Source organism: Leuresthes tenuis, unplaced genomic scaffold (assembly GCF_036924035.1).
Source record: "Leuresthes tenuis unplaced genomic scaffold, fLeuTen1.0.hap1 SCAF_14, whole genome shotgun sequence".
Taxonomy (NCBI): Eukaryota; Metazoa; Chordata; class Actinopteri; order Atheriniformes; family Atherinopsidae; genus Leuresthes; species Leuresthes tenuis.
This window is the reverse complement of record NW_027325368.1, coordinates 23,878,453-23,904,358: the sequence shown is the minus strand read 5'-3', so window position 1 is coordinate 23,904,358 and position 25,906 is coordinate 23,878,453. Positions and strand designations below refer to the sequence as shown.

General features: G+C 41.7%; 3 protein-coding genes across 4 annotated transcripts; 2 read left to right on the top strand and 1 right to left on the bottom strand.

Annotated features, from left to right (window-relative positions):
* The first annotated feature begins 258 nt into the window (after positions 1-258).
* LOC140269021 (uncharacterized) lies at positions 259-7,035 on the top strand. The gene is made up of 10 exons (XM_072364048.1): positions 259-408; positions 1,830-2,976; positions 3,231-3,336; positions 3,412-3,559; positions 3,675-3,722; positions 5,072-5,149; positions 5,331-5,468; positions 5,581-5,664; positions 6,289-6,339; positions 6,429-7,035. Exons 2-10 carry the CDS (start codon positions 1,920-1,922, stop codon positions 6,543-6,545), a joined length of 1,827 nt encoding a protein of 608 aa, XP_072220149.1. The 5' UTR covers positions 259-408; positions 1,830-1,919; the 3' UTR covers positions 6,546-7,035.
* A 642-nt stretch (positions 7,036-7,677) lies between these two features.
* Positions 7,678-14,255, bottom strand: LOC140268228 (protein crumbs homolog 1-like). Its single transcript, XM_072362995.1, has 6 exons — positions 13,522-14,255; positions 10,950-11,500; positions 10,641-10,806; positions 8,948-9,863; positions 8,589-8,711; positions 7,678-7,963 (listed from the first exon to the last, which is right to left on the bottom strand). Exons 1-6 carry the CDS (start codon positions 14,183-14,185, stop codon positions 7,711-7,713), a joined length of 2,673 nt encoding a protein of 890 aa, XP_072219096.1. The 5' UTR covers positions 14,186-14,255; the 3' UTR covers positions 7,678-7,710.
* Positions 14,256-16,233: 1,978 nt separating this feature from the next.
* zbtb41 (zinc finger and BTB domain containing 41) lies at positions 16,234-25,886 on the top strand. Of its 2 annotated transcripts, none has more exons than XM_072363014.1 (11): positions 16,234-16,473; positions 17,015-18,291; positions 19,231-19,438; positions 21,454-21,523; positions 21,713-21,860; positions 22,088-22,217; positions 22,352-22,447; positions 22,519-22,625; positions 22,734-22,839; positions 23,012-23,100; positions 24,358-25,886. In XM_072363014.1, exons 2-11 carry the CDS (start codon positions 17,046-17,048, stop codon positions 24,981-24,983), a joined length of 2,826 nt encoding a protein of 941 aa, XP_072219115.1. In that variant the 5' UTR covers positions 16,234-16,473; positions 17,015-17,045; the 3' UTR covers positions 24,984-25,886. The 2 variants fall into 2 exon arrangements, with proteins under 2 accessions (XP_072219115.1, XP_072219114.1); XM_072363013.1 differs by lacking the exon at positions 16,234-16,473 and adding an exon at positions 16,545-16,870.
* Positions 25,887-25,906: the final 20 nt, after the last annotated feature.

Here is a 25,906-nt window from a genome sequence, read left to right as displayed (position 1 = left end):
TTTCACAGTTTTGGCATTTTAGCCTAGTCTTTTATAAATAAATAATGATAGGGTAATTATGTTCATCTTATTTTAAAATGTTGAAAAGACTGGATTAATTTTTTTAAATAATATCCTGTATACAAACGGAGTACATTTTTTCTTCATTTGACTGCATAATAGTTTATGCCAAGCTCAGTCGTTTTCAAGGAAAGTGAAATCTAATTGGTCGGCGTGAGAATGACGCATTTCGTATGCGACTCTCAGTTTTCAGTGTATTGGGTCCATGTTGCTACACTCCTTACTCTTCCAGCGGGTCGAATATTGTGTTTTTGGTTTAAAAAAGGTGCATTTATTCACCACTGCCTTGTCAAGGGAGACTTCTACTAGACAAAAACGGGATAAAAAAAGACAAAATAGACAGGAACGGTAAGACTATGTGTGTGTGTAGATTGTAGCCCATCATGCACTGCAGCTTGTGATGTGGGTAAACCTAGCTTGCTGGCTAAAATAGCCAGAGTCCTCGCTTGGTTACACGTGTCTTGAGGAAATCCATTTTTATACCATGCAGTGTGCTTTAACAACCCGTAGTCACTCGCGCATTGTTGTGTGTTTACACGTGTGTATGTGAACGCAGGTCTTTGCGTGCGTTACATGGACTGCACATGTGCTGCTCACCTTCACAAACAGCTCTTAAACTGGCATGTAGAGCTTTGACAATGTAGCTTTTCGGGCGTACATCGTATTGTGAAGCAGCGACATGCAGTAGTGAATTACAAAGTATCTCTACTCTTCATTTTTAGAAAGCAAATTGTAAAAATCCAGTTTCAAGTGAAATTCCTACACTCAGATTTTTACTTCAGCGAGTTTAACTGTGTTTCTCTGCGTTGGTTCGAGATTGTCCAGTTTTAACCGATTATCAGTAAAAGTTATCAGTAAAAGGAATAAACTTGTGATGTAGTCGTAATTAAATACTTGAGTAGAGGCACTACGTAAAAGTTGGAATGATATGAATAATTTAAGTGTTTTTTTTATTTGCAGTTTACATTGTACATTTAAAAGTGGAACAGAGACGCATATGGTCTTGAAACTTGAGAACTTTAAATGTGATTTATTGAATGTATTCTTATATAGAAATGGCAGCAACATCCACACTGTAATCATTACGAACTTGGGAGACTAAATTCTGTACTTCTGAATGTGAAATGTTTCCCCATTCTGGCTTCACAAAGGATGAACAACTGTTCATGGACCTCCTTTGTTGTATTTTACTGTTCATAATGCACCAAATAATAATGGTGGATGACAAATCTGGACTCACTGAGAATATGATATTTTCTCACTGGAATGAGGTCCCTGACAAAGATATCATCTGCACAGCGGCATGTTTTTCTCCAGAAAATATTTTCATATTGTGTGCCACCCAAGATGAAATCTCCAAATTCTGTGCAAATTGCGAAAATGTTTTTCAGTTGTTGAACTTACATCGTATTAAAGTCGTATTTCTGAAAAAATTTCCAGAGATGTTTTGGAGACGTGGCACACAAGAGCTCATATATTTGCCATAGACTTCTTAGAGAGCTTCCTATCAGCTCCCTAAGACATCCCAAAGATCTGCAGATCTTTTGGATCTGTGTTACTTTTGAATCTTCTGGATCCCATTGAAAGATGGGGTTTAAATGATTTACAAATAACCAAACTGACAGCTTCCCAGCTTTTTGGGACACATGATTGTTGTTACATTCCTCTAACTCCTTTAAAGCCCAGGTGTATGTGTCATGTCAACAAATTGAGTTTAGTAAACTGCTGTTTTTTCAAGTGTTTAATAGAACATGGGTTCTCTGTTGCAGCAGCTGTTCAGACTGCTAGAGAACACACAAGGAAATGAGGTGCACAGAAAACCACTCGAGTAGTCTGTGAAAAATCCTCTCAGTTGGTGGATGACCCTTCAGATACCTCAGCTTCCATTCCCATCCCCCATTATCAAGGCTGCTCTGGCACAGCTTGGAGCTGATGACCAGAAGCATCAAGGGAAATCTGAGACAGTGAACCATGGCCTGGAAAATGAGTGTCTGCCTGTTGCAAAGAAGGAAACATTGACGCCAATTTCAGTGCTGCTGCAGGGTGAACTCACACTCACCTGTGCTTCAGAAAGGAGGACTGCCATCACTGAATGCTTCCATGTGAGTCTCCACTGTTCACCATTCAATTTCTGCAAGATGCACCAAACACAGAACCACTGGAGGAAGGCAAAATGCCTGAGGAAGAGGAGGAGATTCATGTCCTCCATAAAGGGAGTGACTCATTTGTCCAGACGGGCCAAGAGGCGGTTGTATTGTAAATTACAGCTTTGGATGTGGAGGAAGCGGAGAGAGAAGTGCCGTTTTTGGATATTTAGAGGTAGGAAACGAGCTTGCGGCGTCGACTCTGGCTCAGGCCCGTGCCTCGCGTTAAAGACACAGTCGCAGAAAAATAAAAAACTTGTAACATGCCACACACTGAACAGACAGAACTCCCAAGTAAGAACATCAGCCTTCGGGTCACCTCTTAGATGTGACGCTGGATGTTCAGAAGTTGCCCTGAGAGGGCAGAATGGCCTGCTGAAGAAGAGTGAATCTGACAAACTCTCAGAAGCGCTTGTTGGTTCCAGTTGTTCGCTGCTTATGGACACCAAAGTTTCTGCAGGCTCCATCAGTCAATCCATCCCAGCACCCGCAGGGCTGTCTGAGAACACAGAGACTTCGATACAGCTTATTGAAGTTAACGAAAAACTTTGCCACACTGTTAAACCTCTGCAGTGTACAGATAATAACGCATGTGAGCGGAGTGCACAGTACCAGGTACCAGGAGCACAAAGACGAGAGGAACCAGAAGGCGCTGCCCCTCGAGTTCAGGAGCAGACCACAGACAGAGATGCTGATGGGACAGTCGGCAGAAAGAAGATCACATCCTCTCTGACTGATGTCTGCTTGAACGCACTGAGCAGAGACATCCAGGGTATGTTTATTTTTATCTTTTGGTTTTGTTGGGTGGCCAGACAATATATTGACCACTACGGCTGTCTTGTCAGAGGCACAAAAGGTTGCTGAATTACTGAAATCAGAAAAAAAAAGAGGCAATAATGTAAAACCAGGTGGAATTAAAAGTGCAGTTTCTGTAATCAATGCTCCAATTCAGCCCTCACAGTTTACAGGTTTACATGTCCGTTTTGCACAGCTTTTTGAGATGATGGTGTTTCCCACTATCTCCAGAATTTCTCAATGGCTTCTACAGGACATATGGGAGCTTTATCCCTCTCCATAAGAGCGACGTGTTGAGACATCTGAAGAAGAAGTTTAACTCTGATTTTAATGACTGGTAAGAGTAGATGTGGTGATGTGCACCTGGATTGATTTTCTTCCTGCATAAACTGATGTTTTGTTACCTGTGCAGGAAAAATGTAATCTCCTTGGAGGTCGCCAGATACCGAGCAGCGATCACTGAGAAACCCACCCCCTCTTATCGGGTTGTCTACAAGAAACACATAGTGACACTGGAGGATTTGTTGACACTGGCTGATCAGAACTGGCTCAACGATCAGGTTATCATCAAACACACCAGAAGTTTCAGATTTCATGCAGATTTTTGAGATGAAAGAATTAGTAGATGAAAAATTGTCTGAGTTACCCTGAATATATATTTTGTTTCTGCTGAAGGTTATGAACATGTATGGAGAATTGATCATGGAGTCTTCCCGTCACAAGGTAATCCAATGTGAACATGACTTTGCTTTTTATCAAATGAAAAAGCATTTTTCACGATCAAAGTCTACCATAAGCAGACCAGATTAGACTTTGGATAAAAACATCTTAAAGCAACTCTGTAGATGTGTGTGAACCTTGCAAGTTAGAGCATCTAACTTCTTTTGTACTATACTGAAATCCATCATGCACATTTGGGCTCAAAGCTGATATAGTTCTGATGACAAGTGGCAAGGAGAGACTGCTTACAGAAGAGAGGTGGCAGGACTGGTGGCCTCGTGCCAGGAAAATAATCTCTCCTTGAACACAGAGAAGACCAAGGAGATTATATTTGATCCTAGGATGAGGAAAGAGCACCACACTCCATTACACATTAATGGGACAGAGGTGGTGAGGGTGAAAACCCTCAAGTTCCTTGGGACTGATATCAGCGAGGATCTACTTTGGGCCAAAAACACTGTGGAGCTTCAGAAGAAGGCAGAGCAGAGACTCTACTTTCTGAGAAGCCTGAGGAAATTTGGCATTTCAAGCAAAATCCTCAGCAACTTCTGCAGAAGTACAGAGGAGAGCGCCATCACCAGCTCCATCACAGTTTGGTACGGAAAGTGTACTGCTAAGGACAGGAAGGCTCTCCAGCAGACTGCCCAATACATGGGTTTAACTACCTTTCCAGACTTACGGGACGCTTACCTCACCAGGGCCGTGAAGAGGGCCCAAAACAGCACGCATCCACAACACTGCCTCTTCCCACTTCCATCATCGGGGAGACGTTGCAGAAGTGTTAAGTCATGGACAATCAAGGCTCACAAAAAGCTTTTTCCCTCAGGCCATCGGACTCCTGAATACAACACCAATCAAAAATCCCCAGATTTTTCCCTCCTCTTTATGCGTGAAAGGTGTAAGGGACAAAAAAGTTTTCTCTTTGCACTCGACAATAAATCTCTTCAAATCCAACATGGCTGACCTGTGCGTAAAAAGTGGTGATAGCAGAAGTAATAAACTGTTTGTCAGTTATCAAATCAAACGTCTATCACATAGATCTTTGCTCATATCTCAGAATTTAGCCGACAGCGTTCAGTGAAATGTAAAATCACCCGATGGAAAAACAAACTGTGCATGGACACTGGCCCCTGCATCACTGATGCAACCAGTGGAAATAATATTTAATTTCATGTCCTTTATTTCCTTTCTTACTCTTTTAGTTAGTTGCAGTATGCACATCGAGTCATTTATTACTAGTTTTTTTTCTAAATCTCCTGTTCAAGCGCCATAATCTGTCTACAAAAAAACCTCAAACTTTGTTTCTGAATCACAGTTTTCTAACTTTTCTCTCCTTATGTCTCCACTTCAAGGTCCATTTTCTGAACAGCTTCTTCCACCGGCAGCTCATGACCAAAGGGTATGATGGTGTGAAGCGATGGACAAAGCAGGTTAGGCTTTTTAACTTATTATTCTATAGATTGCTTTCACTGTTAAAATTTCTAACAAAAATGAAAGTATAGCTTTTCAGTCCATGTGATCAGTGTTTTAAGACAATTGAATGACAGAAGATATGCCCCCCCCCCACACACACACACACACACACACACACACACACACACTCTTGCACAGGTGGATTTATTTTCCAAGAGCGTTCTTCTGGTCCCCATCCATCTGGAGGTTCACTGGTGCTTAGTGACAGCTGACATCGCCACAAAGAAAATCTGCCTTTACGACTCTCAAGGAAATGCACTTCTGAAAGTTGCAAGGGTAAAAAAAAAAACAAAAAAACATTTCTTATTTCTTGTAATAATATACCAATAGGATTTCAATGGCTTTGGTTGGAAAAACTGACTTTTTCGTGGTGCTTTATTTACAATAGAACATCCTGAAATACTTGATGACGGAAGCAAGAGAGAAGCAGCAAACTGCTTTTGAAGATGGTTGGACGGTGTCATATGATGAGGTACACTGAGTCAATGTTGCCACAGAATGTGTCCCAGTCAGCACTCACTCAATTGACATCTACTCCAGTGGTGTCACATTAAAGTGAAACGCTGCATTAGACTTCCATCTCCTCATCTTTTTTTTTTTTGTTAAACTATCCTGTAATCCAAGTAAAACAAAGCAGATTGCTGCCTCCTACTGGTTAAAAATGGTAGCATGTTTGCTCTGATAGAGAAAAACCAAAACCTTACACCACCCCTCATTTCTTCTCCTATTTCCCTGGAAAACAGGGAATTAGGTGTTTTTTTTTGTCTTTTTTTTAATGCTTGAATGATTCATAGCTAGTTTTAGTGGCTTTACAGAAAATGGTCAGGTTAAAGTATTTGACTAAAAATGAATCAAAAAAGTTGTTACAGCATACCTGTATTAGAAAGGAAAAACTTTGAAAGACCTTCAGAAAGTCTGTAGAAGAAAAGTCTGGATTGAGATCCAAACACTCAACTTATTACTCAACTCAAGATGCTGGAGAAGTGGACAGCTGTCCACTTGTGTTTGGATCGCCCCCCAGAGGCGTACTTACAGTACGAGTGAGCAGAGCCACTTGCTGACATGACGTCTTTTCTTCCCCTGCTGTTCTTCACAGAAAATTCCTCAACAGACCAATGAGAATGACTGTGGAGTTTTTGTCTTGGAGGTACATCATGTTTTGTCAACCTTTACATGCATGACTGCAAGCATGATTGGTCCGCTGCTCACTCCTTACGAACTCATTCTCTTTTACAGTATTCTAGATGCCTCGCTCTGTCAAGACCTTTCCAATTTTCACAAAGGGACATACCAAAGATACGGAAGAGGATCTATAAAGAGCTCTGTGACTGTAAGCTCCATATACAGGACTGATGAGGCGTTTGCTGCGGTCAGTGAAGACGGGTGCTGCTTCTGATTAGAGTATGAAAGGTGCAGTCTCAGATGTCTCTGTCGTGCATCGTTAGCAGTTCTGCAACCACCTTGCAGCACTGTGCATACAAGCACAATGCGTATGTGGAAGTCCACTGATATTTGGTGCACTGTTCAGAGTAATCTCCAATTCTTGTAATATTGGTATATTGTAGTATTTATATGATCAATAATAAATGAGGATAATTATTTAAGAAAAACAGATCTGAGGCGCACCAGAACAGCCTTTGCTCAATCTGTCGTGGCCTTTGTGTATGTTCAGGTGTTGCTTATTTTCTGTTCAAATGTCTCTACACCTTTTGCACAGATTTCCATTCACACGCGCTGCTTCATACGTTACCCAGATAACCGAATGGAACAATGAACTTTGTTAAATATCTGTTTCATCAGAGAAATGCAGGTATAATGTTTTGAATAAAAAAACAAAAAAACATCGGTTTTCCATTTATTTGACGTTTTCCTCTTCAGCATCAGATCACGTATGCACTGCATGCAGAACAACCTATATCAGTTTATTTTACGGTTCATTAGTATATGTGAGTATGTAACATTCTAGCAGTAGACAGGAATTTTACTGAGATAATAATTATGTGAAGGTGTCCCATAAACAGTTACAAAATCACGCCGTTAAGAAAGAAACTCTCTGGATACAAAGTGAACATTTAAGGCACACACAGAGCTCTCAAATGTTTGGTTTTCAGGATGAGAACCAGATTATTTACTGTAATAAATACGGTTAAATATCTCATATTCTTTACCACATAAATCTGTGCACAACAGACATTTCTACTGCTGACTCTTTCAGTACATTAGATGAACGCACAGTTTATATTCCTGTTCCTCGTCTCTTCTGGTGCTGTAAGCTCATGTTAACAGGTTTGTTTAGAGCTGAGATCAGAAAAACGTGCATGAGTATAACTTAATTAGAAATAAGAGTCATCTGTGTGGCTGCTATCTGCCAACAGGAAAGGACAAGACAAACTCTTATAAGCAGCCCAAAAAAAATGGCTCTCCCCCAGTCAGAGAGCTGTGGTCACGATTAACATATTTTGAAGTGACCCTCTGCACTGCGTTTTGTCCAGTTAGAGCCTACAGGATGAGTACATGTCTATTCGTTGACGTGGAATCCCCAATCAATTTCTGGCTCGTCATCAAGTCGTATCACGAGATAGGACACCAGCTGGAAGAGGTTCTGCCACAGGCCCAGGAAGAGGTACATGTAGAAGTCACTGACATCCATTTGGCAGTAGATCCCTGAGTAATTCATATCACACACACACTCAAAGCTGTTCATGTAGTTGATGCAGAAGCCTCCATTCATACACGGATCTGAGGCACATTCATCCACATCCTTCTCACACCTGCAAAGACAAAAAAAGAAGAACAACAGAACTTTTAACAGTCTGTCAGAGGTCTGTCATGGCAAACAATTGCTGCATTGTTCTGTAAAAGTTTTCTGCAGATCTTTCATTTATAGAGTTTAATTTTAAGGTCATCTCACAGGGTCTTGAGAATTAAGCAAATACGACCTCAGATCAACAAAAACACAGTACCATAATATTGTTTATTAGTGAGAAAAATGGCCAAAAAGCAAAATTAAGAGTGTAAGTAGCAAATCAAATGCACTTGATTAACTGATAATCAATAAGTGTGAGCATCTCGATAAAAGTAGAAGTTTTGTCATTTTTCTGGTCTGGAGCATTCAGGTGTGTGTTAACACAATGCCAAGAAGAAAAGACATCAGCATCTAAGAGAAACAGTTGTTGCTGCTCATCAGTCTGGGAAGGGTTATAAGGCCATTTCCACACTATTTGGAGTCCATCACTCAACAGTGAGGAAAAACGATTCAGTGGAAAAATGGCAGTAAATCATTTTCTTGACCACTGTGGGAGAGCAACAACGTGCTGCAGTGACATCAGATTTTAAGCCTGTGTTGTTCACTTCCAGTGTTGCAAGAAGCATTGGATATCATCTTGGATGACCTACCATTGTCCTGTAAACCCTGGCAGGCAGTAACAGGTGTTGCCTGCTTTGGAGCAGTTTCCGCCATTAAAGCAGCTGTAGTTCCATTTCGTACCCATACATGAAGACACAGGCAGCTGAGGAAGTCTAGATAGACAAAAAATAGCGTCAGTTCCCTCTTGCCATTCTTCTGGCTTTATGGAAATGGGTTTGTTTTTACTGTGCAAACACTTACGGATCTATTTCAATGTACCACGGGATTTCAGGAATTTTCTCACTGTAAGAAAAATAGATTGTAAATTAGTTCAGCTTGTTAAACTCCCCCCCCCCCTCCTTTTTAAAAATGATTTGAGCTATCTCTGGTGGCTTTGAGATCAACTCACTTGCAGTAATTGCCTGTCATGTTCCGTGGGCACAGACATGTGTAGCTCTGAAAGCCTTTGAGGCATGTGGCACCATGGCTGCAACTGCTGTTTTCACATATATCGACTTCTGCCTCGCACCTTTCGCCGGTGTAGCCCAACTTACACTCACATTGAAATCCCTCAGGTAAGTTGATGCAGTTACCATGGATACATGGGCTGGAGTTGCAAGTGTCTACGAGGTCTTCACATAGTGGGCCCTTCCACTCAGAGGAACATGTGCACTTATGCAGGTCAAACAGGTCCTCGCACACACCCCCATTCTGGCATGGGTTGGGTCCACATACGCTGGCTCCCCAGCAGCCATATCGTGGAGCAGCATTGTTTTTTATCCTTTCAAACTGCTCCTCCTGAGGTCTGGGGAGGTTCAGCTCTGTGTCCAGGTGGAAAGGAAGGAGAAGACCCCCAATCTCCACAGGACCCAGGCACCCTGACAGGTTCACACTAGAGTTATGGCTTAGTCCTCCCAGGAAGATATCTGCTTCGTCCTTAAGAAAATTCAGGTCCTCCACAGCTGTTTTGAACATAGTCATGGCCTTCTTGCCTTCATCTACAATCATGATCCACTGGGATGTTGTTGTCTGTATTTCAATGCTGATCTCCACAATATGCCACTCTCCATCACTGAATGGACCCAGGCTTTGAGCTGTTAATTTCGGGGAGTCCTTATCAGCCCCGACCTGGAGCTCTGTCACCAGTTGAGAGTTCAGGAGGGAGATGGTGAGGTACTCTGAGTCTTTTTGTGCATGAAGCAAGGTAGCAGCAGACTGTCTTGTGCGGAAGCTGAGGGAGACACTGGTGATGCTACGCTTAATCTTTCCATTGCTGCGATAATGCAGAATGCTGCTTTCAGACCGAAATGTCACATTGGACAAACCTGAGGTATATAAAAAGAAAAGACTTAGTGGTGCAGCCCAAAAACATTCCAAACGAAGCAAAATTCAAAGACATCCAGCAAATTAGAGTCAATAATGAAAAATATGTAATAAATACCACCACACTCTGTGAAAAAAGAATGTTTTTTTATTTATTTTTTACTTTTTACTTAGTATCTTTTTACTTAGTTATCAGAAACTAAGACAAAAAAAAAGAATTGAAACTTTTTTTGATGTAGCTGAACTGTTCTGATTTTGGCAAAAAGAAGAAATAGTTTGTTTTATATGCTACACGATACAATGGACTACATAAAATGTATCTAGAGTGCATATAGTATGACTTGCTATGATTGGACTGGCAGCCACTTCAGATCAAAGGCTCCTCGCCACTTCTCTTCGAGAACATGTGACCTGTCCAGGAAGACTTGTCACCATAAACCACCACAGGCATGTGGCAGCAGAACTAATCCGTTCAGGGATTATCACGCTTTAGAGGTATCTTACGTAGGATTCCTGCCTCAGCTCTGTTCCCTCATGTAATTAACCACACTGTAATTAAAAAGTCTGTCCCCATCAGTGAGTGCAGTGCAGATTTAATATCATGTCATGTTTTTGATTTTTTTCTTTTTCTTTTTCTAGTGAGTCATGACAAGGAACACCATTTCTAGCTGTATATAGTATACTATCTATAAGAGAGTCTCTGTACATACATTTTCAAGGAAATATTCTTTCTAATACAGGTATGCTGTAATAACTAGCTGTGATCTGAGGATACTTACACTCAAATCCCTGAGAGTGGAGCTGGCAAACAGCAGTGGTAGGACAGGGCGACAGCTCACACCATTTCACCTCCTCACAGCGCTGCCCAGCAGTGTTGGGTGGACAGCTGCAGATGAAATCATCCCACATGGAGTAACACTCTCCCCCATTGAGACAGGGGTTTATCTGTTTCAAAGAAAACAAAATAAGTCAGGGTCCCATATGTATTCTATAATGTCCACTTTCATTCATTTTAGCACAGGTAAGGGATGAGAGTGTGTGGCCTGATCAGTGAATATCATCAACATAACAGCACTCTTATAACTCACAGCACATGCATTGTCACTGCTGCATCCTTCTGCAACGCCGCTGAGTTTCTCCAAATTATAAGACTCGACTGGAGTTGCTATTGTATAGAACTGTAGTCGTTTGCTGTTAATCCTCAGATCCTGGACACATCCTTTAAAGTAGCCACCAAATGAAGCAGAGGCTCTTGGGTCTGGAAGCCCCCCAACGAAAACCAAATCCCCAGGATGGGCTTGGATGTGCCTGATGGTCATGGAGCCTTGACTTTGGGCTGATTGGTACAAACTAGCCGCTGTTCCCTCAAGCCTCACAGTCACCAGGTGGAAATGGCCATCATTGACCACATTCTGACCAACAAGGGTCTCAAAGTTGTTAACCTGAACTTTGACCTTCCCCTTTTCCAGCCACAACCGTAGGTACTGGCTGGTGCTGTTTGCCAGGATGAGGAGCAGGCCGCTGGACTGTCTGGTGCGAATGAACATGGAGACAATCATGATATCACCGGGGCTGTCGTCTAATGAGAATACAGCATAGCTTTCAAGGTCTTTGTTTCCAAATCTCGCTGTGATGTACTCTGAGGGTTCAGTGAGAAGAGAAAAAAAGTTATGAAAGGCAAATAAAAGGAGAGGTGAGGAGAGTATTTGTCAAAGTGAAACATTATTGGAACGTTAAGAATAACAACACTCTAAAGATGGTTTCTTGAATAAAACACCTCAGCTAGCATAACATTAGCTTAGCCAACAAGTGGTAAAGTATGGGCAGCAGTTCACTAATTGTGGAACAATATCAGAATAATGTTCTTCAACATAAAGTTGCAAATCATTTCATATCTTTAACCATACATCACCTATAATACATAATAGCATCAAAAGATTCCCAAAAGCTACAGACATCTTGGTTTCTGAAAGACGAGGCAGAAATTAGATATAGAAAATCCATGTTCCTCAGGTTCTCAGCCAATACTGAATTAAAAACATGCATAATTTTGTCATGTAAATCAATGCATTGGTTTAGGAACACTGGCAGAAATCACTGTCCGTAAACACAGTTCGCTGAGTCATCTACGGATGCAAGTTCAAGCAATAATGCAAAGAAGAAGCTTTACGCGAACATGAACCAGAAATGTCATCATCTTCTCTGGCTAATGTTTATTGCATGGTGGAAAACTATTCTGTGGTCTGATTAATCAATATTTGGAATTATTGATGATGCGTTCTCCGGAGTAAAAAGGAGAGGGACCATCCAGTTTGTTATCACACTCAGCTTAAAAACCTGTATCTCTGATGGAACTGGTAACTTGAAAATCTGCCAACTTGCACATCTTCACCAACTCAAAACATCCAGCAACTGGTCATCTCAGTTAACAGAGATAAACGGTCCGTTGTTAAAATCAGAGGAGATGCTACAGAAAGGTGAACGTGGCCCTATACCATCTTTGGTAGGCAAATTGCTGCCATCAAATGCTTGATCAAATGAAGATGAGGTAATATTCTTATTGAAATAGTAAAATGTTGAAAAAAAAACAGATTTTTGATTCATTTGACTGAAGATCGCCCTCTGTTTATTGACAGAAAAAGATGCTAAATGTTCCAGCCAAAAGAAACACCTCACCATGGCACCAGTCCCTTGCTGTTTAATCCATTCTTAGCCAACAAATAAAACCCACGTTTTGTTAATCCTTGGTGCAGGTGTTGCTGAATACTTTCTAATTCAAAAGCTGTTTGGCTGAACACTGGGCTATTTCTACAAACTCCATAAGCTCTTTTAAAGTCACCTGTCTAACTTTATCCTACAGAGTGGCTCTCTTTAAAGCGATCCATTGAGCCTTTTACAGTGACACAAAAGTGGCTGAACCGGACTTGACCTTTACCTGTTTTAACAGCATGCTTTCATGTAATTCTGCTTACTGTGGTGTCATTTCACAAGATGAGCATGCTGAAAATATCTCACAAACATAGTATTTAAATGGTCAAATTATTTATTGGCAGTTCAGTGTTCTGTTTAAATTAAATCTGTCTCACATTAAGAAATGTTTCTAAATGCAGTACTTACATGAACGGCTTAATAAATAATAAAGAATAATAATTCTTTCTTTTTTTCTGCATACAGGTTATTTGTCACCATTTCCTCAATATTTTCAGTAAAACAGTGAATAACATTAATTTGCTGTTACTTTTGGCACTTTTGGCACCGCACCTTATTTAAAGTTGACTCTAATCTGTGCTTTAGATCAAAACTTCACTCCCATAGAAAGGACTGCTTACTCTATTCAATCATGACAGCGTCCTCTGGTGGTCTTAGTAGTTACTAAGATAGGACCAAATGGTTAAATGAAGCGACAATGTTACAAGGCTGCAAAGACTGTGAAGAGGGGCTCAGTTTCCCAATATAGAACCAGTAAATCTTCTAACTATGACTGTTCCATAACCTTAAATGCTTATTCATTATTGAAACCATGAAAAAAGCCTTGTATTTATTTGTTTTTTTTGCAGAAGCATATCCAAATAGAGGTGAAAAACAATTGTGACGTATTTCCTGTGGGTAGGGGCAATAATGCAGGAGAACTCAGATTCTGTGGATGTGTCTGTGTCTTACCATCTGCACAGTTGTTTGCTTCATACGGCCTGTGGCATTCACACGTGTACCTCCTCCAGCCCTGACTCACGCAACGCCCTCGGTTCTGACACGGGCTGTCGTCACACTTGTCTTTGTCGCTGCATTGCAACGTGATGTTTGCCTGGGTGCCTGAATCTTCTGGCACTGTAGCAGGCAGCACAAGATATGAGTCTACAAAGACATCTCTGAAGCAGCCTAGAAAAGCAGGCGGATAGTCTGCTTCATCCATTGCTCTGCCCAAAGCCCAGTTCCCCCCAACTGCTCCAATGAAGAGGCTTTGACGAACAGCACCTGGCTCAGGGAGAGCAGTGGCTTGGTTAAGCTGCTGGACTTCAGTGCTAGTGTCTCTGGTGCAATTTTCTTCACTGCAAAGCAGCCTGATGAGACTGACCACTCCGCCAAGCAATGCTTCCACTGTGTGCCACTTTTTGTTGGACAAATACTCCGGGAGCTCTTGAACCAGCGTGCTGGAGCCTTGACCTCTCAGGCTAAGGAGACAGAGATGTCCATTGACCAGCTCAATGCTGAGGAGCATGTCGTCCACTCTTCGCTGAAAGAGGGTGCCAGCTGGTCTCTCTGTCCTGAAGCTGAATGTCACATTAAGAGGAACTTCTGGGTCTAGCTGCTGTGACTCTATGTACATGTAGCCTTGGGACTCAAATGAGAAGACAGTGGAAGTCTGGCATTTAGGGCCTGTGTAGCCTGGAATGCAGGTGCATGTGTAAGTGTGTTGATCATTTATAAGTAGGGGAGAACATATTCCTCCATTCTCACACTGGTTATCCTCACAGCCTGAAAGTACAACTGTGCAGTTCTCCCCGCCGTATAGTCGCCCATTTTGACTCTGCTGGGAGCAAACACATTGGAATCCTCCTTTGTGGCTCTCACAAACACCACCATTTTGGCATGGCTGCTGCTCACACCCGTTGATTTCCTCACTCTTCAAAGTGCCTGAAGACACAATTATAATTAATTTGAAGTTTTATATATGTGTATATATATATACTTAAAAAAAAACAGACGAGAAGCAAACAAGACAGCGAGTTAAATGAATTTGTTTTAGTATTAAGAATATAGTGCTGTGCTCTAAACCACATGTTCAACAAGTTCTCCCAAATGTAAGGGGAAATGACCACTACAGAATTATAGATACAAACAACGGCAAATGATATTCATCTCTGATCACAACACAATTCAGTATACAAAGATTACCTGCACAGAGCAACCCAAGAATCCACACATGCACATTGAATCTCAACATTGTCCTTAACAAGTCCTTCAAATTGTTAGCTATTAGGCAGTATCTTCATTTTTGATCAAAGATAGTTGGAGAATATTTGTATGTGCAGCTCCATCTTCACTTCTGCTCCTCAGTATGTGTTCGCTGAGGTGCTTGGACTGCCGCATGCTAGATAGAAGGGATTAAGCTAATGCACTTACAATGTCTTACACCTTAAACGTGTTGGGGAAGGGAGGGGTGCATCCAGCAGACTAATTTGAGCAACTTCAAGCGTGTTCCCAGACAAAACTCTAATGCGCTGTTACATAAGTGATAGCAATGGGAGTCCAGAGCTGTAGTTCAAGTGATGAAGCAGAGCCACAAATCAAAATTAATTTTCCTGGAGAGAGTTGTATTCAAACTGGTCAGTGACCCATACACACCCTGAATCATAGACAATAACATGAGTGCATGTGTGAATCTGCACACATATGGGCTGCAGATTATGCCCTTGGTTTTGTTTGGTTGGCTTGATCAAAGCTCAGTCTTTTAAAAGAAGTAAACTGAGGCCAATGGTTCTAATTTGAGAGGCATTTCTGTAATTAAAACATCACTGCAAGTAATTTTACTGCAAGCACATTTGTCTATTCACTAATATTCTAATGATACTGCAGTTCCTTTAGATCCCCTCATCATATGTTTGATTGGACACAGGGTTTACAGTGGTATACAGTGTTTTTTTTTGTTTTTTACAGCAGACAATTGGGGTTTTAATCCAGAATGTGAAGCACCCCCCCCCCCAAAACATTTTTATTATTACTTAAGAAGCTGCAGTTTTTTTTAAACTATACATGATCCTATGTTAATTTTTGAACAAAGGAAAATTAGGAATGACTGGATACCTGTTTTTATCCTAGCAAAATAATACATTTATCTTATAAAAAGCAGCAATTTGAAGCAACAAAGCTCAGTTCAAGATATCGAATGCTGAATGTTAAATAATAGTAGGTATGATAATAATTGCATATGATAATAAAACTGCATGTTTGATCAGCACTGTTTTCAGTGTGCAATTTAAAAGCCCTGTATGCAAAATATTCTTCCTTACTACCCGTTATCAACAATTTAAACTTAAAGTACCATCATGGCAAAATGGCCTCTGCCATATTATGTCATTATGACTGTAACTGAATAATTAGTACTGTATTAATTTGTAAGCTGCCCTTTATGGCTCTCAGTTGTGATGAGAAACAACACATGGTGCAATCCGTGGCCATTGTAAGCGTTTGAAATATCTATGTTAAAGTAACTTGAAGTAAAAAAAAGCTCTAGGCCAAAGTAGTTTGACAGCTATTAGCGTTCAACTACATTACCCATGATGCCCTGGTGCCAGGGAAGCGCTCAAAATGCCACATTTGTGTTTGGCAACATATTTTTATGCGTAACATGCATAACTAACTATCTGAAGGGATATCACTGTCAGGTTTCTCTTGCTTAAAAAATAACCTACGTGTGTCTACGCCTCTGAATATGAGCGCTGAACTGGACAAAAGCTGCACCAGCCAATAGACGAACGGCTTGTTTCGGCGTCCGACATGTCTCGTGGGGCGTTCCAGATATTCAGGAAATTATTTTTCCTCTGTTTATTTTTCTCGCTTGTTTTCAGTAGCTGGGGTGGGAATTATTGTGGGAAGGCCTCCTATAAGTCGTAGGTAAGACTGCTTTTGTTTCGTCTCGATAAAACCGAGAGGTTCCGGGCTAACATTTAAGGTCGTTTGTCAACACTCTCCTCGGAGGGGTGCCCAGCCCGTCAGACGTACGGCAGAAATATTAGGGGTCCTTGAGGTGGATAGCGAATTTGCAAATTCAACTGCCCAGACTGTCAAGGATTCAGTATAGTGTTGATTTTTAAGCTAGCTTGATTTCACATTTCCGCGAGCCTTCTCTTGTCTGTCGAGTACAGTGTTGATAACAATAGATTATTCACTATTTTGTAATAGCGGGAGGGGTGCCATGAACGTTGGCAATAAGTCGTCATTGTGCATCTTTGTATGCACAACCTACACATTTATAACTCGTCACCACGACGTGCTCTTATTAGCTTCGTATGTGAGTAAGGTCATTGTGTTATTAAAGTAATTTACCTTTAAAGAAACTTGTTCAGCCTCATGAATGTCACAATACTGCCAGATTTTTTTTTACCCAGGGGTTAGCACCTGTTTTCAATATAAATGCTTTTCCTCTTATTTTCAGGATTGATTCGTGGTATCCAAACAGACACGTAATGAAGAAAAAAACTAGTATTATCCTGCGTGCCAAGCGCGGGAGGCCAGTCTGTGCCAGTAATGACTCTGCTACAGATCCATCTACTGTACTAGGCTCCAGTGTGCTTGCAAATTCCGAAACTGTCCAAGAATCAACCTCACAAAGCAGGCACCTGACTATGCCACAGCACAGTCACAACCTCCTCAAGTTTTTAAACGACGACCGGAATCGTCAGAAGTTATGTGATGTGTCAGTGTCTGTGGGTGGGAAAGTTTACCGTGCCCACAAGGTAGTGTTGGCCCATGGGAGCAGCTACTTCCATGCTGAGCTATCCAAGCGACCTGCTGCTACAACACATGTGACACTCGACCATGTTGAGGATTCGGTTTTTCAGCATCTGCTTGGCTTTTTGTACACAGCAGAATGCACTGTTGCAGAGAAGGATCTCCCTGCTCTGGCTGAAGCAGCCCGATTCCTGGATATGATGGATATATTGAAGCTGTTAAGTGAGGAAGGGGAGGCCAACCCTGTTGACACAACCCATGGCAAGGCTGAGACAAGAGGGCCCCCTGAGGTAGAGGTTACTTCCAGTGAGTTAGCAGGGGTTGACACCGGCATCCCGTCTGATGTTAAGTTCCTTTTCAACCGTCAGTTTACCACTAAAATCTCCCTGCAGGACAATTTAGCTGACAGTCACACTGATGTACAGCCGGAGGCCTCAACTGCAGAGTCGAAGACGATAGGTCAGACTAATGCTACCACTCGAAGATCAGCTCGTACTAGGAGGACACCGACTAAGTATAAGAGAGATGACGTTGAGTACTCCATCACCAATCCCGAGGAAAAGAAAAGAACTATATCACCAAGGCTGGGAGAAGAACATAGTGTGGAAGAAGCAGCAGAGGTGGTTGTGAAAAGCCAGACACCCAAAGTGGATGGGAATGAGACCTCTAAACCAGCTCAGGGGGATGATGTAATGGATGAAGACGGAGAGGATGGAGAGGGAGGAGACATGAATGCTGGCAGTGTTGTTCAGAAAAAAATCATTGAGGCTTGTGGTAAAGACAGGAGTGAAGGTGAGCAGGGTTCACAAGCAGGGAGGACAGAGCACCAGTCTGTGGGAGAGCCGGACGTTCATGTGCCAGCAGCAGGAAGCTCGAACCAGAGTCCAGTTTATCCTGAGGGCTTGGCTCCAGTCATCATCCAAACCTCCAACAAGAAGACTCTCAAGTGCCCCAAATGTGACAAGACCTTTGACCGAGCAGGTAAGATGTTGATTAGAACTTTTTTGTCCATATGTTCATAGATGATGGATTTCTTTCAGTGAGCGCGTTTATATTACTCTAGGAAGAGAAAAAAGATTGTTGTTTGTCAGATCAAAACCATACTTTTAAAATGAATACATTTTTATGCTTAATACTGAGCATTATAGCATGAATAATGGTGAATTTTACTGTGCTGTTGTATTGAGGAGACAGGAGAAGCTGCCCTCTGCACGTACTCCAGAGTTTCATCTTTTTGTTAAAAAGTAAAGTGAAAATATATATTCATTCCACCAAATTCCCAATAAAGCTGCTCTCATTCACATAGTTTTCTGTTTCTTTTGCCAGATGGCAAAATGTGTCATAAACTGACTGATAATTAGTTGTTTGAGAGTACTTTTCAGCTTGCGGTCGCTTCAAACATTTTGAGACTGTCGCTCTGCTCTAATAAAAGCCCGATTTTCTAGTCGCAGCAACATCTCACAAAAATCCCTGTTCATGTAGCTAAAAGACGATGTCTGTGGATCGAATCCAGCTGTGCTTACATGATCTCCTGCAGTGAATGGTAGAAGTGTCAGAATGTTACCAGCGTTTTCTCTCCACTGCGTCAGACCCACCTCAATCAATAACTCATTTCCTCTCCCGTGCATTTGTAATTGAATGAACACAGCGGTCCAGTTAAATAGCGAGATTGAACGCTAACCGCAGTTTGACTAAACTGCACGTAACCCTACTGACTGCATCGTTTGTTGCCTCTTAAGAAAAGGTTACGTTGGAAGTGAAGAGGCATTTGTCCTGTTTTGTCTCATTTAGAAATGCAACCTGATCTACCGTAAATGTAAATGTGGTCATTGTACCATAGTCTAATAGTTTCAGGCATCTTTCCGATATGTTGCAAATATATATTACATTAACTAATGTGCATTTTTTTTGTTTTGTTAGGGAAATATGAGAGTCACACCAGAGTGCACACTGGAGAGAAACCATTCCAGTGTGACATTTGTCTTCAGTGCTACTCCACTAAGTCTAACCTGACTGTCCATAAGAAGAAACACGCCAGTGATGCTCCTTTCCCGAAGAAGGAACACAAATGTCCATTCTGCAGCAAACTCCATGCCAGCAAGAAAACCCTGGCGAAGCATGTCAGAAGGTGAGATGTGTCCTGTACTGGAGCCTATCACAGCTGGCATTAGCAAGGTGCTGGGTGTATACAGGGGACAGGTCATCTGTCCATTCCAGGAGTATATTGGAGAACCCAGAAGAAATCCAGGTTCAGTAGTTTTGAGCTCATAACATCTGTTTTACATATTTGGGTCATGCAAAAACATCCATCTGCAGCATGTGAACCTGAATGTACTGAATGTACGGTACATCTATAATGTTGTGTTTTTAACATTTCCCACAGAAATTAGAATTTGGTGTCTTTCTTAGTTTGTTTTTTGTGGAACAATCATATGACAAAAGAAAGAAAATCCTTTTTAAAATCTAGGGTTTTATGTTTCTGGACATAATGAGAAATCACCTGGTCCTAACAAAGTCTAAAACTTAAACACAACCTCAGATGAACAACATGACATGTTACACTGTGTCGCTATTGTGTATAACAAAAAAAAAAATGAGGCCCAAAATGCAGAAGCAGTGCGTGAAAACCATACAGCAGTTTGTAGAACCACCTTTAGCAGATATCAACGTCCTGTTTCAGCCAAGCTTTAGCTGTCAGACAGATGGCCTCAAGAGTATTTGGCTGTACAGAGGAGCTCATGGTGACTGCAAGGTGCCCAGGTCCTGTGGCTGCAGAACAAGCCCAGATCATCAGCCCTCCACCAGTGCCTGACAGTTGGTATGAGGTGTTTGTGCTGATATGCTGTGTTTTGTTTTCTCCAAACGTGCTGCTGTGCATTATGACCAAACATCTCCACTTTGGTCTTGACTTGTTATTTTCAGAGAGAAGAGGCTTTCTCCTGCAACTCTTCCAAACAAACCATACTTGTTCAGCCTTTTTCTAACTGTACTGTCATGAACTTTAACATTTAACATGCTAACTGAGGCCTGGAGAGTTTGAGATGTAGCTACTGTTTTTTTTTTTTTTTTTCAGTTTCTCTGGGCATTGCATACACAAAGTTCACCTTGGAGTGAACTTTCAGGAACGTCCACTCCTGGAAAGTCTTTCTCTCTATAGAATGATGGACTCCAGTGTGGAAATGGCCTTATAACCCTTCCCAGACTGATGGGCAGCAACGATTGCTTCTCTAAGATCATGGTTGATGTCTTTCCTCCTTGGCATTGTGTTAAAACACACCTGAATGCTCCAGACCAACAAACTGACTAAACTTCTGCTTTTATAGCGGTGCTCACATTTGATCATGATCAATTAAACAAGTGCATTGATTAGCAGAGCCTGGCTGCTTCTTACCCTGTTTAGTTCCTGTGAGAGCAGTAAAGGTGGACGTTTTTCACACACTGCTTCTGCATAATGGTTTAATTTTTGTTTAATAGATAGCGACAGTGTAATATTAATCTGAGGTTGAATTGACAACATTTTAGGAGCTCAGATTATTACTTTCATTCAGTCCTGTTAAATAAAACATTGGGATTGTGAGAGGATGTACTACTAGTGGCGGTTTTTGGCACGGGCGAACCGAGCAGCCGCCCGGGGCGGCATTTATTCATGATACGTGGGCGGCGGCATGAGCACTTAAAAAAATAAATCATCTGCTCCGCAAAGCGCACAGTTTGCTGTGTGTGGGAAATTGGGCAATTGGCGCCCCCTGCAACTGCTGCAGGCGCCCCTGCTTGCTGAGAGGGTGCCGAGGGTGAGAAGGGGAAGGGGTGGACTGCCTTCTTCACATGACTATCTCGCTCGCTCACAGTCATTGTTGTACACACCTGATTTACACATGCCTTGAGAAAATATGTTACTGGCTGAATAAAGGACGTAAAACAATTTAGTACCAGTAAAGTAAAGATGAAGTTTTGGAAAATGTCTGTACCATAAATTACATGTAAAAATGGATGTTATGACAGCTTCCTAAAAGTGAAGTCAAGTTACTGAAGCTGTCTGCTACCATTCTGCAACCAGAAGAACATAAGTACCAGTTTCCACACCTGGTCACTACAGCACCAACACAATCCATTCGTGTCATAAAACCTCCTCTGTCCTTTCAGGTTTCATCCAGAGCACACCCAAGAGTTTTTTACCAAGAGGAAGCGGAAAAGTGAAGGCTGGAAATGTGCTGTAAGCCCTAGTTTCATTTCAGTTCATATTATTCAGTTGTTTACCATTTGTGTTCAGCCTTATAATGCAGAGGTTTTCCAGATGTGCTCAGAATAAGGATGTAGAGAGAGTTAGGGCACTAATAGACGTTACACCTTGTGTAAAAACAGTCTTAACTGTCTGTAACAACTGTTCAACTTTCTGGAAAAGATCTGTTCGAAGACCTTTAGCCGCAGGCCTCATCTGCAGGAGCACATGATCCTGCACACCCAAGACCGGCCTTTTAAATGCTCCTTCTGTGACGAATACTTCAGGTCCAGGTTTGCAAGGCTGAAGCACCAAGAAAAGTATCACTTAGGTGAGAAATGCATCATGAAAACATTTAATTTAGCTAACATGTAAGTTTTTTAACTTTTACAATTGTAAAAAGTTTACATTCATGTCATATATCATGGTTTCTGTTTGGCAAATCTTTCACGAAAACAACAAGATGATTTCACAGATTTGAACGGCTGCTGATATATTTTGTGACATAGTTGCTGTACTAAGGGATGCATTGGAGTATTTATTTCGTCTTGTTTCCAGGTCCTTTTCCGTGTGAAATCTGTGGTCGTCAGTTTAATGACACGGGCAACAAAAAGAGGCACATTGAGTGCACACATGGAGGCAAAAGAAAATGGACCTGCTTTGTTTGTGGAAAATCAGTGCGAGAAAGGTACATTTGGGGATTTAAAAAAAAAAAAGTACTGTCAGTACTGACCTCAAAAGTTCTGTTATTATTGTATTGAATGGTTAAGAATTAGAAAAATGTCCCACACAAACCTGTTTGATCATGTTTTTTCCCAACAGGACGACTTTAAAGGAGCACTTGAGGATCCACAGCGGAGAGAAGCCTCATCTCTGTAGTATTTGTGGTCAAAGTTTTCGTCATAGCAGCTCTTACAGGTAAAGTGTGTCTCAGTTTTATTGGCTGCGTTACTGTTGGGCTTGTCTTGAGTTGCCGTTTCCTTGGACAGGCTCCACCTCAGAGTCCACCACGATGACAAGCGCTACGAGTGTGATGAGTGTGGGAAAACCTTCATACGCCACGATCACCTGACCAAACATCAGAAAATCCACTCAGGTTAACATTACTGTGACAGCAATCAGATTTTTGAGTCAAAGAAGAGTGGACATCACTATCAACTTTTCCAATCTGTGTTTACTTGAATGCAGCCCATTTATATTACAGGTGAGAAAGCACACCAGTGTGAAGAATGTGGGAAGTGCTTCAGGCGCCATGATCATCTGACAGTCCACTACAAAAGTGTTCATTTGGGAGAGAAAGTTTGGCAGAAGTATGTTTTTAAAAAACAAAACAAAAAAAAAAAACAGGTTTATTTTCCTTTTCTCTTAGTAGTAGCCGGGACTTTTCACAACGGCAATGTTTCTCTTATTGGGCTCTTTTAGATCATCCTGAAAACTTGGCCAATGATCCTGCGCTCTGTTTGTCTTCGTTCTTTGTCCTAGGTATAAAACTGCTCTGCATCAGTGTGAGGTTTGCAAGAAAGAATTTAAAGGAAAGTCCAGTTTAGAAATGCATTTCAGGACTCATTCAGGTAAGGAAAGAAATCACTTTCTAGTAGTTTCAAGGAAATGTTAAGTTATTTTCCCATATTAATTTACATCATTATCCTTATCACGTGTAAGGGGCTGCTTAGAGTTTGCATTTATTTAGTTTGCTAGCAAAACAGGCCTTTTACCTACAGAAGCTGACATCTGGGATACTATAAGTTAAGATAACAAGAGATACGCTCAACTTCATTTTGACAGTGTTCGTTTATTTATTTTTCTAAACATACAAAAAAATGTGCTTGGCTCACTGGCGTTTCAGAAGAAAAAGATGCTCAGTAAAAACATGAAGGTGCCACACCTCAGTGAGTGATTGATTGATTGAAGGTGCAGTTCTAAACGCTCTTAGGTCGCATTAAGATTCAGGAGTTCAGAACATACACAGCATACAACAGTTGTGTAAATCTCTAAATCTATGAGGTGCTTCAGTTGACGGAACTGATTTAGGGATTTCTCAGAAACATTATTGTACTTCCTAAATGGTAAATAGCCCACTCTAAATGCCTGGGGGGCTTGTTTTAGGTTCCATGGAGTGTTTTACTGTGTGCTCAGCCATTCACACACACTCGTATAGCTCACTTAATACAGTCAGCACTTTTTTTTTTGTCTCTGTTCGATTTGTATTGCCCAAGGAGACCCAAAAATGTTACGTTGTTTTGTAAGTTACCAATCAGTTGTGTTAAAGAAGTTTGTGAACCTTAAAACCTAGTGGTTGCGACTTGTCTGAAGTGCACTGACTTTTGTTATGCACTTTCCCGGGCCTGAAACTGCCCTGGAGTGCTTGGGGTTGAGATGCTGCAGTCCCTCACCACCTTGTTTAGCTTGATGGTTGCCTGACATTTTTTTTACCCTTTGATGGCGTCTTTGTGCCCTCAACAACATAATAATAATAAAAATAGTTAAATAAATCATGTGTATGGCTGTACGTTGGTAGAACTCAATCTGTTTTTGACAGTGCTGTTACATCTCGCAGCTGTAGAGGGAGCCAAAGAGCAAGAATATGCCAAATTCTCTAGTGTATCTTTAAATACTTCATCCATTTCCTATGCCCACTCAGACCAACTCAGGGTCCCGAGGGGGGGGCTGGAGCCGGGTACACAAATTGATAAGAAAAGCCTGTACTCTCTTCATATACTGAGTATTTCTCTTACTAGAAAATGACTAGTGAATTACTGTCATACCTTTTATATGCAAGTGTGCAACAAAAACGATTACCTGTGAAAATAAAAACTCATGTGTTACAGGTGAGAAACCCCACAGATGTCCGGAGTGCCATCAGACATTTCGGATCAAGAAGACTTTGACGAAGCACATGGTGATTCACTCAGACGCTCGACCTTTCAACTGTCCCCACTGTAGTGCCACTTTTAAAAGAAAAGACAAGCTCAAATACCACGTTGACCACGTGCACAGTGCCCGTTTCACTGAACAGCCCCTCGGCGAGGATAAAATGGTTTCAATACCTTTTGGGGAGTCCCCAAAGACTTACCACACTGAACCCAAGTTTGCTTTACGGAGCCCCCCCCCTTCTACAAATGTCTGCATACCTGTCACTTTAGTCCCCGTCTCCATGGCAGGAGGAACGCAGGATGACTTGCATGCCCACAGGGCCTCATCTCTCCCCTCCCAGACTCACAGCACTGTTAACATTCAGGCTCAGGAACAGCAGCAGAGCTCTGGCTACCAATCTGCCACAGACCTGGCCTTCTTAGAGAAATATACCCTCACCCCTCAGCCTGCCAACATTGTCCACCCTGTGAGGCCTGAGCAGATATTGGACCCTGGAGAGCAGTCCTACCTCGGCACGCTGCTGGGACTGGATTCAGCTTCGTCTGTACAGAACCTCTCCAACTCTGACCACTCTCACTGATATTTCTCAACCAAAAAAACAAAGCAAAATAAAGACCTGGCCTTTAGAGAACAGCCCTACATGTACAGTACTAGATTGTCAATTTTACACAAATGTGGGAACACTTTTTTTTCAGAGACTGGTCCTTCCTGGGGCTGCACAGTGATGTGGTGGTTAGCACCGTCGCCTCACACCGAGAGGGTTCCAGGTTCGATTCTCAGCTGGGGCCTTTTCTGTGTGGAGTTTGCATGTTCTCCTCATGTATGTGTGGATTCTCTCCAGGTACTCCAGCTTCCTCCCACTATCCAAAAACACGATGTCAGTTTAATTGGTGCCTCTAAATTGTCCCTAGGAGTGTGTGTGTGTGGTCGTTTGTCTCTGTGTGATAGACTGGCGACCTGTCTGGGGTGTACCCCGCCTCTCACCCAATGACGGCTGGGATAGGCTCGAGGCCCCGCATATCTAAAGTGGATTAAGCAGGTATAGAAGATGGATGGATTGATTGATGGATGGACGGACGGACGGGTCCTTCCTGTACACAGAAACATGAGCATTGTGTCTACCATTTTGTATAGATTTTACAGGCAATATGTTTTTTCCTTCTTTAATGGATTAGCAAAAGAATTATGAAGTGAGTAGTAGGAATAGTTGTTTGCTAGTTGGCACTTCCAATGAATAAAGTTCAGTTTAGTAATCAAATAAGCAAATTTCTCCAAGTTAATTGATAATATAAAGAATCACCTGTGATATTCTTGTATTACTGGTTGGAATAAACTTCTGGTTTGGCTGTTGGATTTGATTTTGTGTCAGTTGGAGGCCATTTGTTTAGAACCAAGCGCTGGACATGTGAAACTTTGTAACATTCAGAAACAGTAATGAAACTCCTCTCAAATGTTGTGTCATCAATAAAATGATTGGGAACAACGAAGTGTGCGACTCTGACA